This window comes from Schistocerca americana, chromosome 4, assembly GCF_021461395.2.
Source record: "Schistocerca americana isolate TAMUIC-IGC-003095 chromosome 4, iqSchAmer2.1, whole genome shotgun sequence".
Lineage (NCBI taxonomy): Eukaryota > Metazoa > Arthropoda > Insecta > Orthoptera > Acrididae > Schistocerca > Schistocerca americana.
The window spans coordinates 466,567,173-466,583,876 of record NC_060122.1 but is presented as its reverse complement, the minus strand read 5'-3'; the positions used below and the strand labels follow the sequence as shown (position 1 = coordinate 466,583,876).

Here is a 16,704-nt window from a genome sequence, read left to right as displayed (position 1 = left end):
GCAGCACTGGGTGCAATCTGAGGGGAGTGGCAGAATTGAAATAAGCAGTAAGAACAAGGGAGAAGGGAAGCAGCGCGCATACTCAGCTGCGCCCAGCCAGCGATGATGCATGACTTCTCAGTAAACAAACCATTTCATTTCATATCCTGAGACAGAAATGAGATTTTTTTTGTGTGTGTGTGTGTGTGTGTGTGTGTGTGTGTGTGTGTGTGAAGGGGGGGGGGGGTTGCATCATTCACCAACTATTGTTGTTGTTATTTTGTCAGTACATTTCTCAGTAATTTCTTTGTAATCTAGATTTCTTTCAAACTGTAGCAGCTTGAGCCATGAATAAGTGAGTTGCAGAGTGGATGCTAATTTGGATTCATCTGTATGTGCAGAAAATTTGAGCTGTACTGAACCAGAGTAAACAAGGTCACTGAGGAGGTTTGCTCTTGGTACTGTGTAACACTACAACAGACTTTTGTTTGGACTGGGATTCCTATTCCACTGATAATTCTTCCCAAGACTAAAGAGTTGATTCTATAATTATTTACTACTCTCAATAACCAATGCATAAACACAAATGTGTGGGGGGAAAATGATACACGACATGCCTTAGAACTCCTAATAATTTTAATAACAATATGGAAAGGACAGTTTACTATTTACCAGACAGAGGAGGCACGGAGTCGCTGAGGGACACAATAAAGTAAAATGCTAAAATATTTAAGCTTTTGGACAAGTCCTTCTTTTGAAATTGAAAACACACACACGCATTCACACAAACACAATTCCCAAACACACGGTTACTGTTTCTGAGTGCTGAGGCCTCCTCAATAAGAGATTCACAAAATCATTCACAGCATGCTCCATCATCGTTAAGCCTGTATTGCTACCAGAGGTGGTTATACCCCATACTGAGCACATTAACCAATTGCCGGAATGTGTGTGCATATCCGTCAAGTTGGAAAAAACAAACAACATTTTTGCTTACTGTCATGCATGTTGCAGTTGTTATGTTCTGTATTCTTTGTATTGTTTCTAATTTACTATCATCTGTTTCAATGCAAGATGAATGCCAATTTGCAAAATTTCCATCGGTTGCTTTAATTCTGGACATCAGTGTATTATATATATATATATAAAAACAAAGATGAGGTGACTTACCGAACAAAAGCGCTGGCAGGTCGATAGACACACAAACAAACACAAACATACACACAAAATTCAAGCTTTCGCAACAAACTGTTGCCTCATCAGGAAAGAGGGAAGGAGAGGGGAAGACGAAAGGAAGTGGGTTTTAAGGGAGAGGGTAAGGAGTCATTCCAATCCCGGGAGCGGAAAGACTTACCTTAGGGGGAAAAAAGGACAGGTATACACTCGCACACACGCACATATCCATCCACACATACAGACACAAGCACTGTATGTGTGGATGGATATGTGCGTGTGTGCGAGCGTATACCTGTCCTTTTTTCCCCCTAAGGTAAGTCTTTCCGCTCCCGGGATTGGAATGACTCCTTACCCTCTCCCTTAAAACCCACTTCCTTTCGTCTTCCCCTCTCCTTCCCTCTTTCCTGATGAGGCAACAGTTTGTTGCGAAAGCTTGAATTTTGTGTGTATGTTTGTGTTTGTTTGTGTGTCTATCGACCTGCCAGCGCTTTTGTTCGGTAAGTCACCTCATCTTTGTTTTTATATATAATTTTTCCCACGTGGAATGTTTCCTTCACACTGTCCCATTTATCTTGACCACCCTAAATAACTGTTTGTCCAGATGCAAATTACAAAATGTTTCAAGCAAATATTCTTTAGCCGTCAGGGGGACATCAATCAGCACGATTGTCTTCGTTGTAGCTTTGTTTTTTTACAAAGATATGAACAGCAGCATGACCTTTTTAAAATGGCACCCTATATTTTTTATTCGGTAATTCATTTCCTCTCCTAAAGACCTATTCAAAAATGTATCACAGTGTACCATTCACTGAAACACAACATTATTAATTACATAACACAACATTAACTTTGAGCCCAGGCTCACAAACTCATCCACTTGCTGGAGTTGTCAGAAAACAAATGAAAACCAAGTAAAATGACCCTCCTGTACCACTGCCCAGGAGTAGAACATTCAAAGGTGCTCAAAGTGGTTATACTGGACACCGATATACTGGTGCACTTGTTGAATGAAAGAATTATTTACTGCTTACAGTGTTGCCTGCTGAAGAGAATTACAAGCAATCATGATACGTTCCTGCATGTCCTCTGGAGTTCTTGGAATATTGCGATACACAATGTCTTTAACGCATCCCCAAAGGAAAGAGTCCAGAGGATTTAAATCAGGAGACCTAGCAGGCCAAGTAACTGGTTCCTCCTCAATCAATCCATCTGGCAGGATACCTTCAGTTCAGAACACGATGTGCACGCAAGGCATTATGTGCTGGACATCCACCGTGTTGATATCACATAGCCATTCTGGTTCTTAATGGCACTTCATCCAGAAGAGGAGGAAGAATTCATCTGAGGAAGCTGGCATACGCTGCGTGCAAAGACTACCATTGATGAAATAAGAGCCAATAATTGTAGTATCAAGCAACCCACACCAGATGTTAACTCTCCATTGATGCTGATGTTCCACCTGTCTAAGCCATCGTGGGTTGTCGCTGGACCAATAATGCATGTTCCTTGTATTTACCTGTCCTTTGTTTGAGAAGGAACATTAATTGGTAAACAGAACATTGGAGAAGTAGTTCCGGTTGGCAGTGATTTGCTGCTGAACCCACTGACAGAACAATACACGATTCTGGAAATCATTCCCATGCAATTCTTGATGTAGCTGTACATGGTAAGGATGGAACCAGTGACGTGTAAGAATACAATGTACACTGGTTTTATGAATGCCAATCTCATGTTCAAGCTGTTGTGTGCTCACATGTGGAGTCATAGCAACGGAAGCAAGAACAGTAACTTCGGCAGCTTTATCTGTGTGAGTGCTACAACAATTATGTTGTCATGGGTTGAAAGTTCCTGTTTCCTGAAGCGTCTCAACAAGACGAGAAAACATCCGTCGGGATGGTGGGTTCTTGTCAGGATATTGCACTCTGCGTAGCATTTCGCCTACCAACAACAACAACAATAAAAGAAACATTATGTTGATGTAGTTAAAGACCTTCGCATGAAAAGTTGCATAAGGTATAGTAATTATTTTGCTCTAAGTTTCTTTCATAAGGAAGGACAACCTTCACTGTAAGCCTACTCTACACAACAATATTTAAAAGGACTAAACTACTGTACTAAATGTACCCGTACATAAGAAAACAGTATTGCAATTACTGTTCTGCTAACTTACATTCCCCATAGTTGAGTAGCATTTCTACCTTCTCTTCGTTGGTGTACATTCTACTCACACAACTCTCCAACTGACGATGGTTGACGGGATGATGGGTGTGCATTCTACTTATGTTTACACTTGTCCTCTGTCAACGTCAGCACGTGGATGTGTTCCATTACCCCGAGGACCTGCACTAACCGCTGGGAACATCAACATCAATGTTATGTTATGTAATTGGGTGGGGTTGTTTGGGGGAAGAGACCAAACAGCGAGGTCATCAGTCTCATCGGATTGGGGAAGGAAGTCGGCCGTGCCCTTTGAAAGGAACCATCCCGGCATTTGCCTGGAGCGATTTAGGGAAACCACGGAAAACCTAAATCAGCAAGGCTGGATGTGGGATTGAACTGTCGTCCATGCGAGTCCAGTGTGCTAACCACTGCGCCACCTCACTCGGTATGTTATGTAATTAATAACGTTGTGTTTCAGTGAATGGTACACAATGATACATTATTGAATAGGTCTTTAGGAGAGGAAATGAATTACCGAATAAAAAATACAGGGTGCCATTTTAAAAGGTCATACCACTGTTCATATCTTTGAAAAAAAACAACAAAGCTACAACGAAGGCAATCGTGCTCATGATGTCCCCCTGGCGGCTAAAACACACACACACACACACACACACACACACACACACACACACTCACTCTTGAAGTGGAAACAGCACTGTTTCCACTTCCGGAACTAGTCTTGGTACACCTCCCATTGAACTACACAAAATACCATCTGCAAATTTTCTTTTATATTGTCTACTGTTGCAAATCTTTGTCCTTGTAATATGGTTTTCCAAGTTTGGTAATAAAAAATGTCTGCAGGGGCCAAGTCTGGAGAGTACGGAGGATGAGGCAACATAGTAATTTTTTGTGCAATAGTCACACACCAAAAGGTATGAATGTGCGGGTGTGTTATCATGATGCAAGAGCCATGAGTTGTATTGCCACATTTCAGGCCATTTCCTTCTCACATTTTCTCACAGGCATTGCAACAAGTCCCGATAGTACCATGAATTAACAGTTTGTCCATATGGCATGAATTCATGATGAACTAATGCTTCAAAGTCAAAGAAAACTATCAGCATGGCTTTGACAATTGACCTGACCTGACGAGCTTTTTTTTTAGCCTTGGAGAACCTTTCCCAACTCATTGTGATGATTGAACCTTGGTCTCAACATTATAACTGTAAACATACATCTTACCACCAGTTATGATTCTTTTAAGGAACATCTTGTTCTCATTTGTGCAATCCGAAAACTCTTGACAGATTGTGAGGCGAATGTCTTTATAGTCTTGACTCATGAGCTGTGGGACGAACTTTGGGATAACACGATCCATTCCAAGATGCTGTGTCAGGATTTCACGACATGATCCAACTGAAATGTTACATTCTTCTTCAATATCTCTGACAGTCAGTCTTCAATTGGCACGTGCACTTTCATCGACATTCCTGACACGAGTGTTGTTGGTAGACATAAAAGGGCCTCCTGAACAAGGGTCATCTTTAACTTCTGTCTGGCCATTTTTAAACCATGTGAACCATTCTTAACACCTAGTATGGCTTATGCACTCATCACTGTAGGCTTCCTGCATCATTTGGTGTGTCTCTCCAAAGGTTTTCATTAGTTTCACACAAAATTTAATGCAGACGCATTGCTCTTTTATTCTGCCATCTCGAAATTAGCAAACTGTGTGACACAACATTCTACTCAATACAGCACTGAATAATTACTAACAGGCATAGGACAATGAAACTTCCGGCAGTCACACATTAAAGACAGGTATGTGCAAGGATGTCGACTGCATTTTGCTCAAACACACCATTGGTGCGAAATTATGAATGTTCTGGAATTTTTTGAACAGACCCCGTATGAGTACAGTATCAGTGAAACTTTACTTAACCCGTTATGAGAGTTCAGCATTATATTTATGAAAATATTTACCCATGTTCATTTGCAAAACAGAGATATAACATTATGAAGTTAACAAGCCTCTGAGATGTCTATTTTTTAACTCAGGATGTGGACGCAGGCTTACAAAGTAACATTACGTATCCCCATGATAATGATATAAAACTAAGACACAGCTATTTTTAATGTTTATTCAATTCTCAAGATATACTAAGGATAGGTATTAAATAAATGGTACTTGATATACGATCAGCAATATTATTTGTTTATGTACTCACCCCCTGCATAGCAGCTGGTATGGTAATGATCTTCTGTATCGTCCCTCCAAGCCTTTCAATGTAATAGTCCCAATCCAGTACATCCCTAATATCAACATCATGTATTGAAGAATCCTTAAGCCACTTTCGCAGATAATGCCTTTTCACACTTGGCTCTGACTGGAAGATAGCCAAAGGTATAGCCCTGATGAAAAATGATATGGTACAGTAATTGATACGCCCAATCAGAAGTAAATTAAATATTTATACAAAACAAAGTTTTTCAATCTATGAGATATGTAACACTGAAGCAGTCAATTGTCAATGTACCAGGCTGTTGTTTACCTCCAATTCGTCAATCATGTCACATATAATGTTAGCTGCAGAGAGTGGAAAGCCATGAAAGAATTATCAAAAATAAATGAAACTCAGTGACTGCACCACTTACAACTCAGGAAAGAAATAATAAAACACACAGTAATTGAAGTTCAGGCACAAAATAGTAATGTGTCTTTCTGTCATCACATTTTATGTGTGACCTTGAGAAATAACAATTATAATTGCTCATTTTACATGCCAAAATTCAGCAGTGTAGTCTATTGGACATTGTCATGAGAATCTTGTCAGCCGATGAAACCCTTCATTTGTTCGACCTTGAGAAATAACAATTATAATTGCTCATTTTAAATGCCAAAATTCAGCAGTGTAGTCTAATGGACAAGTGTCATGAGAATCTTGTCAGCCGATGAAACCCTTCATTTGTTCAACTGAATGGGCAGGCATTACAACTGTTTGTCTCCAGCTCCACAAATGCACAAAGGAAAGATAGCCCTTCAAGCCTTGTAGCATTGTGTTTAGAAAAAAAAAAAAAAATTAGGAAATGTGAAAAAAGGTACATTTGGAGTGGATTACTTTACCTAATTTGTCAAATCTGAAGCAAAACTGGGCCTGCTATGGAAAATTAACCCAATCTTGGAGTAAAAAATTAACACCTAGCATACATATGGTTACAATAAAAATGTAGTCCTCTACATGAATTCCAATTATCTTGTAATTCACAGTGAATAATTTAAACATTACTTGAATGGTGGACGAGCAACATTAAGCCAAGCAAATGTGTTAGGTAGTGGTTGCATTAGTGAGAGTGCACTGCCTCGTGTCAAGTGAATGGCTTACCAGTCTCAACAAAGAAGATGAGAATGCAACTGGTGCAAAGCATGACACTTGTTAGCCTAATACTTTATGGTAGACATCTCTCTAGCAGATCCATAAACTCAGCATCGACAATGAAGCCAGAAATGTACAAAATTTCTGTAAAAGTGAGATACTTGTTCAATCTGCTCTCCAAACTCGCCTATAAACTCTGCCTTGAGGGACATCTTTTCTTCTTCAAAGCCAACATACTTGTCACTGACCTGCTATCTAAAACTAAGTGGAAATAGTCAAGACTGTACAATGATAAAATTTGCTTAAGTACCATTCTCAAAGCCATCCTAGGGCATTACGTTTCCATGTAGTATAGACCTCCTGCAGACTTGAGCAAAAAAGCCCCACTTATTAGCTGATGAGCATGAATTCATGTTAAATAGTTTATGACATTTCTGGTAAAACCACAAATCAATTTTTTTCTCGCACAAGGAATAAATTAAACAGTGGGAATACAACTCAGTACAAGTGTCAATACCCATGATATCAAGGTTCAATTGCAACAGTTGTCAGCTACCTTGCCTAAAGAGAGGATACAACATCTTTTTAAGACATCTTTTCAAACTGAATCAGTCTCTAGGTCAGAATAGATGTAACATTGCACTGATACATGGGCTTGTACAGCCAAATTCTTTGTAAATTTGACTTCATTTTGTAATCACTAAAATAACATCACTTACACTCTTAACTCTTGAAGTTTCATTTTCTTTCCTCGTCCCCTTTTGGGTGCTTTGCTCTCTCTCTCTCTCTCTCTCTTTGTCATGAAGTTTATTTCAATGCCAGTTATATCAAATTTACACAATTGATGCCATGTCTAAGAAATCACGATCTCTTCTGTTGGTTTGTTTATTTGTATCAAATTTAAATACATTTCTTTCTGCATCTATGTGTTTTATGAAACATTCTAATTCCTGATTTACGTTTAAAGTCTTTTGCCAAGAAGAAATTTCATATTTGACTTTTTGTGGAGAACAAATTTCATGTGTGATGTAGGCTTACCCGATGCAAACTGTTGATGAAGGTGTCTTGGGTCTCCAGCTGGGTTCTCCACTAGGCCTCGGGAGGCTGTGGTGGACCAGCAGCGTGTGCGCGGTGGTGGGGAAAGCGGTCATCCCCGGTGGCCGTGTTCTGTTCTCGGTGTAAGACTTCTGTCTGTGTCCGCTGTGGAGGACATTGATGGGTGTGCTCCCGACGGACTGCCGCTATTGCAGAGTTCCATGCTGCGCTGAGTTGGTATCCCTCAGACCTGCTAACCAGGTTGTCATGAATCCTTATTTCTCAGGATTCTTTGATAATACTTTCCCAGAAGCAAGATACTCGGCACAGCACCTTCATGTTTTTGAAGTTGAAGGTGTGTTCTTCATTTATGCTGTGTTCTGCTATGGCTGATTTTTCGGTGTGACCTAGTCGCACACATCTGATATGTTCCTCGCAGCATTTAGATATACAGTGCTGTATTTTTCCAATGTATTGTTTACCACATTCACATGGTATGCTGTAAATTCCTGGTTTGTTAAGTTTCGGGCTGGCAGAACCTAGGAGCTCCCTCATTTTCAGTGGTGGGCGGAGAACGGTTTTGATACTGTGTCTGCCCAGAAATCGTGCAACTTTGGGTGGGAGCGGACCCACATACAGAAGGAATGCCAGTCATTTGTCAGCTTCTTCTTCTGGGACTGTCACTGCTTCCTTCTTCCTTTTAAGCACCCTGTTGATCTACGTTTCACTGTAGCCATTTTGATGGAAGACTTCCCTCCGGATGGTAGGCTGTCTTTGTCACAGATGGCGCATGCCCTATGTACCAGAGGTGGTCAGTATTGTTTGTCTTCGTGCTGGATGGTGGCAGCTTGTTGCATGAAGGTATAGGTCTGTGTGTGTCTTCTTCCTATGTACTGCATGATCTAGTGAACCATCTGCCTTCCTCTTAATTAATATGTCAAGGAAGGGGAGGCATCCATTTTCCTCCATTAACATTGTAAATTTGATTTTCAGATGGATGCTGTTGAGGTGCTCCAGAAACTCATCTAGTGCCTGTTTGCCATGCCCCCACACGACAAAAGTGTCGTTGACATAGCGGAAAAAGTACTTTGGTTTCTGCCTGGCAGTTTGAAGGGCCATCTCCTCAAAACGTTCCGTGTAGAGGTTTGCAATCACAGGAGCCAGTTGGGAGCCTATGGCCACACCATCAATCTGCTCGAAGAATTCTCCACTGCACTGAAAGTAGGTGGTTGTGCATGTTCGAAAAGGCTGGCTGTTTGTGGTTCAAAGTGCTGAGCTAAAAGTGCCAAGGAGTCTTGAAGGGGCACTTTTGTGAAAAGTGACGTCATGTCGAAGCTCACAATTAGGTGCTCCCTTTGTAGTCACATGTCCGGCTGAGTTTCTCACATGGTGGCTGCAGTGTCCCACAAGGGATTTTGAGCAGTGTTGCTAGGTATTTACCTAGTCTGTTGCTGTGAGAGTTGATGGAGTCCACAATCGGTCTCAGAGGTACCCCTTCCTTATGCATCTTGGGGAGTCCATAGAGACGCAGTATTGCTGGCACTCTGTGGTACTGATGCTTCTTCATTCGCTCACGTTAGTCAGATTTCTTCAGCAGAGTTATCGTCTTTCTACTCATCGTCGGGGTAACATCTATATCGAATATTTTGAGGAGGTGGCCCTTCAAACTGCCAGACAGAAACCACAGCACTTCTTCCGCTACATGGGTATCACTTTTGTCGTGTGGGGACATGGCATACAGGCGCTAGATGAGTTTCTGGAACACCTCAATAGCATCCATCCGAATATCAAATTTACGATGGAAATGGAGGAAAATGGCTGCCTGCCCTTCCTTGACATACTAATTAATAGGAAGGCAGATGGTTCACTAGGCCATGCAGTACATAGGAAGAAGACAAAAACAGATCTATACCTTCATGCAAAAAGCTGCCAACATCCAGCATGAAGACAAACAGTTGTGGCCATCTGCGACAAAGACAGCCCACCACCAGAAAAAAAAACTACACCAGCGACACATCATCCGTCTGCTCTTGATGTTCTGCCTGTAGGCCTGATAGACCTGTTGACGAGTTTTGATGGGCGCTATGTTTCACGCATTAAGGAACCTTATCACTGACCAAACCTTCCAGGTGGTGGAAGAACAAATAAGAGAGACAGTTTCGAGGCACTGCTGCCATGGTATTGGCATGATGCAGGACCTGTCTGGCTGGCATTTGACTGTCATATCATAGCTCTGTCACACCTGCACAGCTTTCCTGGCTAAATATGTCTACTTTAAAAGAAACATCAGGAAACTTACTTTCTGGATGTGCCTCATTTCACTTTGCAGTAGCTTTTGGTAATTGTATGCTTGAAGTCTATTACTGCAAAAGAAACAAATGACTCAGACATAAAGCAGCTGCAGATAGAATAGTAATAGGAAGTATGTTTAGCAATGTAGTAAACAAAAAAGATGGACATATTGCCGTCTCTAGCCGCTGCGGATGCTAACAACATATCTACTCTTCCCTTGGTCACTGCACATGAAACCTATAATGGTACTCTGTCCAGTGGCTTACACGATTAATAAATAGTAGATTTCATGCTGGCAGCAACTTATTCAGTCTACCTTCTTTACTCCTTCCACCAAATACTGCTTCAAACAGTGTAACAAAGAGACAAAAAAATTAAAAATATGGTAACTCAAAGAAAGACAGCTGAAATGGCAAGTCTACAGGTTCCTGTTTAGTTTGGAAATTTACTATTCAGGAAAATAATATTGTCACTTGTTTGTGCCTTCCAAGGCATGTGCCAATTCTACATTATACGTCCAGTATACAGAAACTCCTCTCAAGAAGAACACTGGCTACCAGCTTGAAAAAATGTGGATAGGCTTTCCTATTCACATCACCAGGTTGTCATGTCACTTCTTTCAACAAACTGGAGGTTTTGTAGATATGCTTCAGAATTTCATCTGTAGCAATGCTAATGTTTCTTGCAGAGACATCTGATGACTTCTCAAGTTTTTAAAAAAATCAAATAGTTTCCTGTTTCTTTGCAAGAATTTCAGACATGATGATCCCATTATCTTAGTACAGATAAGAAATTACAAGCTTGTGTGTTAAAAATTTATAAATATTGCGCGTTTGTGCAATGTTGTTATTTCTTGTACATAAAAAATGGTTTTGCTGTAACATTTAAAGTAGTTAGAAAAGATAAACACAGATATAGTGGTGATGGTTTAGAGACATCAAGATCACAGAAGACATTTTTAAATCGTCCCAGACAGCTTAATCAATCTTGATTTTCCTCAGAAAAAGTTGCTTAACACTGAACCCCTGTTAAGCTAATGAACTGAAATGTCAAGTTTGCTGTTTCATTGTGTGTCCACATCTTTTAATGACTTGTGCAAGTGTTCTGAATGCAAGATCTTTTTTATAAAGACACCTTGAGAACTTTACATTGCTCCTCTCATCTCCACTCTCTCCCCAAGTCGAGTCCAGAAGCACTATATTGACGATATGGACTAAACAAGATAGTCTCTTGTATCACATTTCACACAGTGTTGAATAAATTGAATGACTGTAATATCTCGTTCAGTTCCAGTTTAATACTTTTTCCAATCCGATAATCTTGGCAACGAACTTTCTGGTTCAATACACCTGGTCCTTATGAGTTCTCTTTCCACTATTAATTTAATGTGTAGTCATTCCCATGTAGTTTATTTTTTTAGTTTATTTTATGATACAAACTGCTCCATACATTCACTGCTGGTGACCCTCCTACATCTCTGAAAATATTCCTCATCTACCTACAAGCAGCTTCATACCGAAGATTGGTGGTTTTCTGTAACTTTCTTGAAGCGGTGGTTTGGTGACGTTCTTTCGCACTCTTAGTGCCATCTCCCAACATCAATAAGAAACTGTACTATTTTTAAAAAATCCAGCTCCACAAGCAACTTTGAAATGTAAAATGTCTTTTCAGACAGCTGAACTTTCTGTTCCTCTTAGTATTAAAGAGAACAAATTAACTATTTTGTCCAGCCTCATACTTATGTTTTAACAAATTTGAAGGCACATTTAACTGTCTGATGCGAGAATACACTTTCTATACAAGCAGCCACTATATCTTTGCTGTTTTCCTTCCCATGAACAACATAACCAAAATTCAGACAAATCAACAAATTCAACTTGGTAACTCAAATTAAACATTATATGAAATTATGCCTACAGTATTAATTTTATTAAAGTACTATCAGAAACATTTACTCGATGCCCTCTTTAGGTGGTCACTCTAGAACAACAAAGCATTAACCGGGCAAGCAGAATCTTCACAAATTGCATGTTGTCAGCACCTAGAACGTGCTTCAGAGATTGCATGAAAGAAAAAGCTGCAGTAACACAGAGCCAGTGGGGGGAGGTAAAGCAGTCAAAGACAGAAGATAAGGGGACATACACAAACATACCTTACAGGTACCTGCATCCTCACGAGCTTTTATTCACAAAAGAACTATTAAGTACCAATGCAGACCACTAAATATAGGGACCGATGACCATAGCAGTCTGGTCCCTTCAATCCCACAAACCAACCAACCACTAAATATAGACATTATTGTCACTGGTATTGAGAAACAGCTGAAACTGGAAAAAAACCAAACAAGAGCCCAGGACCTGATGGAGTCTCTACACAATTATATACAGAATTTATAGGTGAGATAGGTCCTCTATAAACCATACTACACCTTAGACCCATAAAAAAACTGGTTAGAATAAAGTACAGGTCACACTGGTCTACAAAACTGGTAGTAGAAGTGATTCACAAAACTACCCACCCATATCTCTGACATACATTCGTTACAGAATTTTAGAACATATCGGAACACAAACAAAATGAACTCTTACACGTTTAACAGCATGTATTGCAAAAACATTGGTCACACAAAACTCGTAGCCGACTAACCAAACTGTATTATCAATTTGGTGGAAATCTGTTACATTTTTGTTTGCAAGGAAAAAAGCAAAAATATCCTGAAAGGCATAGACCAAGGCAATTACAACGGTGCAGAATTTCTTGATTTCCAAAAAGCACTCTAATCATACCACACCAACACTCTTGGACAGAGATTTTTCTACAGATATAGAAGTACCTTCAAGAATGCTCCAGGAAAGTATGATGGGTCTCTTGCTGTTCATGTTGTGCATTAATGGCCTAGAAGACAATTTTATTGTTAACTTCAAGTACTATCTTACAAAAAAACTTCTAAATATCCAGTAACATTTTTACAATATTTCAATATGGTGCGAAGACTGGTAACTTGCTTTAACTATACAGAAAGGTAAAATGTCACACCTCACAAAACAAATACAAGTATTATACTATGAGTACAATATCAACACGTCCCACTGGAATCAGCAGATTCAAACAAATGCCTGCTTCCACAGCTTACAAGAATCAGAATTAGTGAAACTGAAGTCTTTACCGAACCCTCTCAGCATTTACTCTGTGGCAACAAAATAATGGATCCTGGAAATGGTGAAAAAAGAACTGCAACTTAAGACTAGGTGGATATTAATTCTCACTGAATTTGTCACATTGTACATGTCTCACAACTTCCTCTCTCCCATTGATTTCATTTGTTTTCAAAATGGTGGGCCTAAAATAGAAATCACTAAATATTTGTGTACATACTGGAATTTACAGTGATTCTACTTTCATAAATATGAAGCACTGTGAAGGGATGTCAAACTGATATTATTATTGGTGTGTCACCATATTTCAAAATGCAACACCAAGTGAGTTTACAGTACCATCAAAAAATATTGGTAGTTTCTCCTAACACACAGTAAGTATATTACACTTTCCAGCAGCCACGAGCAAGCATAGTTCACAACATACTTGCTTTGTGAGAGGTGGGAGAATGTACATAGCATCAGACAAATAACCGCAGTAGTTTTTACTGTTTCATGTCCCAAAGCAAAATAAAGAATTCCTGATCCCTTGGTGGAATACATGTGATAGATAGTTGTAAATGAATAAGTCTGATGATTCAATTTTTAAACTTAGTCACTGCTATATTTGGTTTTCAGTTCAATTTTTTTAACTGGCATTATGACATAATTTACATCACAGAACACCTTTCTAGGCCTAAAACAGGTTGTAGATGGGCAGTGCGTACGAAGTGCTTGTTACCAGCATAGCTCTGTTTTGAAAATACAGTTATTTAGCAATTGGCAAATAAAAGTAATGAAGGAACCAGCAAGAGAGTGAGGAAACAGGTAATAATGTGATTTTACATACACTATTATGACTTACCTTTTCTATTACTCCAGCTTATTATTATACCGTAGAACAGTGTATTGTTATAAAGAGAACTCATTTACATTTATATAGCCTTTCAGTCTTTACAGATTTCCCTCACATTTTCCTTTCTCTTCCTTTCCTCTCAACAAATCTACAAACAATATAGCAAGATTATGACATGAGTCCAATGAGTCTCATATTGTAATTCGCTCTCACATTATCCATAACTGAGTTGCACATGGACATATTGCTGTGTATTAAACCCTGGAGAATTATATTTTTGTGTCTCCTTTCAAGTTACACAAAATTACATTCTACACACTTCCCTAGCATATCAGATTATAAAGAATTCACTACATGGCATCAATGAAAGTATTGATTTAATACAGCAAGATGCATATACCTTCATCCGGAACCGTCCTACAGTAAATTCAGCCACACACGCAGGTTTATAATAACACATGGCATTAATATATTCACAAATGAACAAATAATGTACAATTCAAGCACTATAATTACCTTTCAGTAACAGGAGCACCTTCTGGCTTTCTTGAAATTATAAACCTGCAAGCCAATCCCGCATCCTTCACCATTTGGTCACCAAGAAATTCAGCCAGACGTTTAGCTGTTGAGATGGATGTTGATTTTTGTGCTCCATAGTCCTCTAGCTTTCGAGACATAGATCTATTTTCTGAGATGAGCTCAAATAACTCAGAGTCAGGCATGTTGCAAGCCTGAAACATAATAGCATCACTAAGAGGAGAAAAAACTGTTACAGTGTGGTAAAAAATAGAGGTGTTTGTATGTTGGAGTTGCATTGCATTTGTTCATTCGATCAGCTAGTGCAAGGTAACAACACAGGTATTCCAACAACAAATGCAGATGCAAATGTAAAAGGTACAGGTCATATGATGCCTATTGTACTGTGTCACGCACTGCTTGATAAACGTGTTGTCATAGATGCATTTCATGGTAAATGTGCAGAACAGTTCAGAAATAATGAGATTAATCACCAATTTCTGTGTATGCAGATTGTTACCAACAAGAATGGAACTGATAATCTGGCCATTTTGATAGGTGCTGAACAGGTTGAGATGAAGGATGTACTTCTGTGTACACCTTCAAAAAATCTGAGGACGGTATGTGCCCAATCATAGGTTTCATATGGTGGTGGCCAGAAAGTGAGGCAGAACTTTAAATTTCATGTATGCTATGTTCGAAAAGTGCAGCAGTTGAAGATCCCAGTTAAAGACAGGCATCTAGTGTACTGTACAAGGTTTCAGTCATTTGCTGACATACATAGAATCATATAGATTCATAAAAGTCCAGAGAATTAATCACACAAAAATTTCCAAAAGGAGTTTTCTGTGATGTAGGAAAAGAATGGGGTTTATTCAAAGACACTTTAGTCGAAGCAGCACAAAAAGTATGTGGTAGAAAATCTGGAAAGGAAAAAGTAAGACAGACAAGTTAGTGGGATGATACCACAATCCACGCAGTTAGAAGAAAAATGGAGCATGGAGAAAGTGGTGGAAAACTAAAAATGACGCGGAACATAAAAGATATACAGAGGAAAAAAAGAAGTGCAAAGGAATAGTGGAAACAGCAAAGAAAAGGGCATGTGAAGAGCAACAAGAAAATGTTCCATAAAATCATGAAAAATAAAAGGAAGGCTTCTGAAGTACAATTAAAGATGGAAACAGAGGATGGTACTGTGATTGAAGATCCAGGGAATGTGAAAGATCTCTGGAGAGAACATTTTAAGAAACTGTTAAATGCTGAGGAGCAGGTACACGAGGAAACAACAAATAATGGAGAAATTGAGAGAAGTTGGGAAGCAGAATTAGGACAAATTACATGAATGCAGTGGCTGTATAGAGTACTGTGTGTGGAGAAATAGTACAATATCTGATGATTGGAAAAGAGGAGATATTATTTCCATCTTCAAAAAGGCAATAAAAGATTTTGTAAAAACTACAGAGGAATAACCCTTATGAGTCATACAGCCAAGATTTTTGAAAGAATTTTACTAAATTGAATAAGTGAAAAGATAGAAAAGGAGATGAGTAAAGAATAGCATGGGTTTAGGAAAGGATGAAGCACAATCAACCTGATATTTTCTATCTGTCAACTGATGGAAAAAACTTGGGAGTATAACAAAAGGGTGATATTGGTTTTTATAGACATAGAAAGGCCATATGACTCAGTTAAATGAAGAAGATAGGTATAGAAGATGGGTACATTAATGTAATAAAGACAATGTACAGAGGACACAATTGTAGAATTAGAACACCATAGTTTAATAAGTCACAGCTGCAAAATACTAATGCGAATTCTTTACAGACGAATGGAAAAACTGGTAGAAGCCGACCTCGGTGAAGATCAGTTTGGATTCCGCAGAAATGTTGGAACACGTGAGGCAATACTGACCCTACGACTTCTCTTAGAAAATAGATTAAGGAAAGGCAAACCTGCGTTTCTAGCATTTGTAGACTTAGAGAAAGCTTTTGACAGTGTTGACTGGAATACTCTCTTTCAAATTCTAAAGGTGGCAGGGGTAAAATACAGGGAGCGAAAGGCTATTTACAGTTTGTACAGAAACCATATGGCACTTATAAGAGTCAAGGGACATGAAACAGAAGCTGTGGTTGGGAAGGGAATGAGACAGGGTCGTAGTCTCTCCCCGATGTTATTC

The 16,704-nt window shown here is 39.2% G+C and overlaps 1 protein-coding gene across 1 annotated transcript in view; it reads right to left on the bottom strand.

Annotated features, from left to right (window-relative positions):
- Positions 1-16,704, bottom strand: part of LOC124612707 (DNA polymerase epsilon catalytic subunit 1) — a 313,866-nt gene that overhangs the window by 199,801 nt on the left and 97,361 nt on the right. Inside the window, exons 16-17 of the mRNA XM_047141058.1 lie at positions 14,529-14,743; positions 5,550-5,733 (exon numbers count right to left, since the gene is read on the bottom strand). Coding sequence (XP_046997014.1) covers positions 5,550-5,733; positions 14,529-14,743 — 399 coding nt within the window. The remainder of the gene's footprint in view (positions 1-5,549; positions 5,734-14,528; positions 14,744-16,704) is intronic.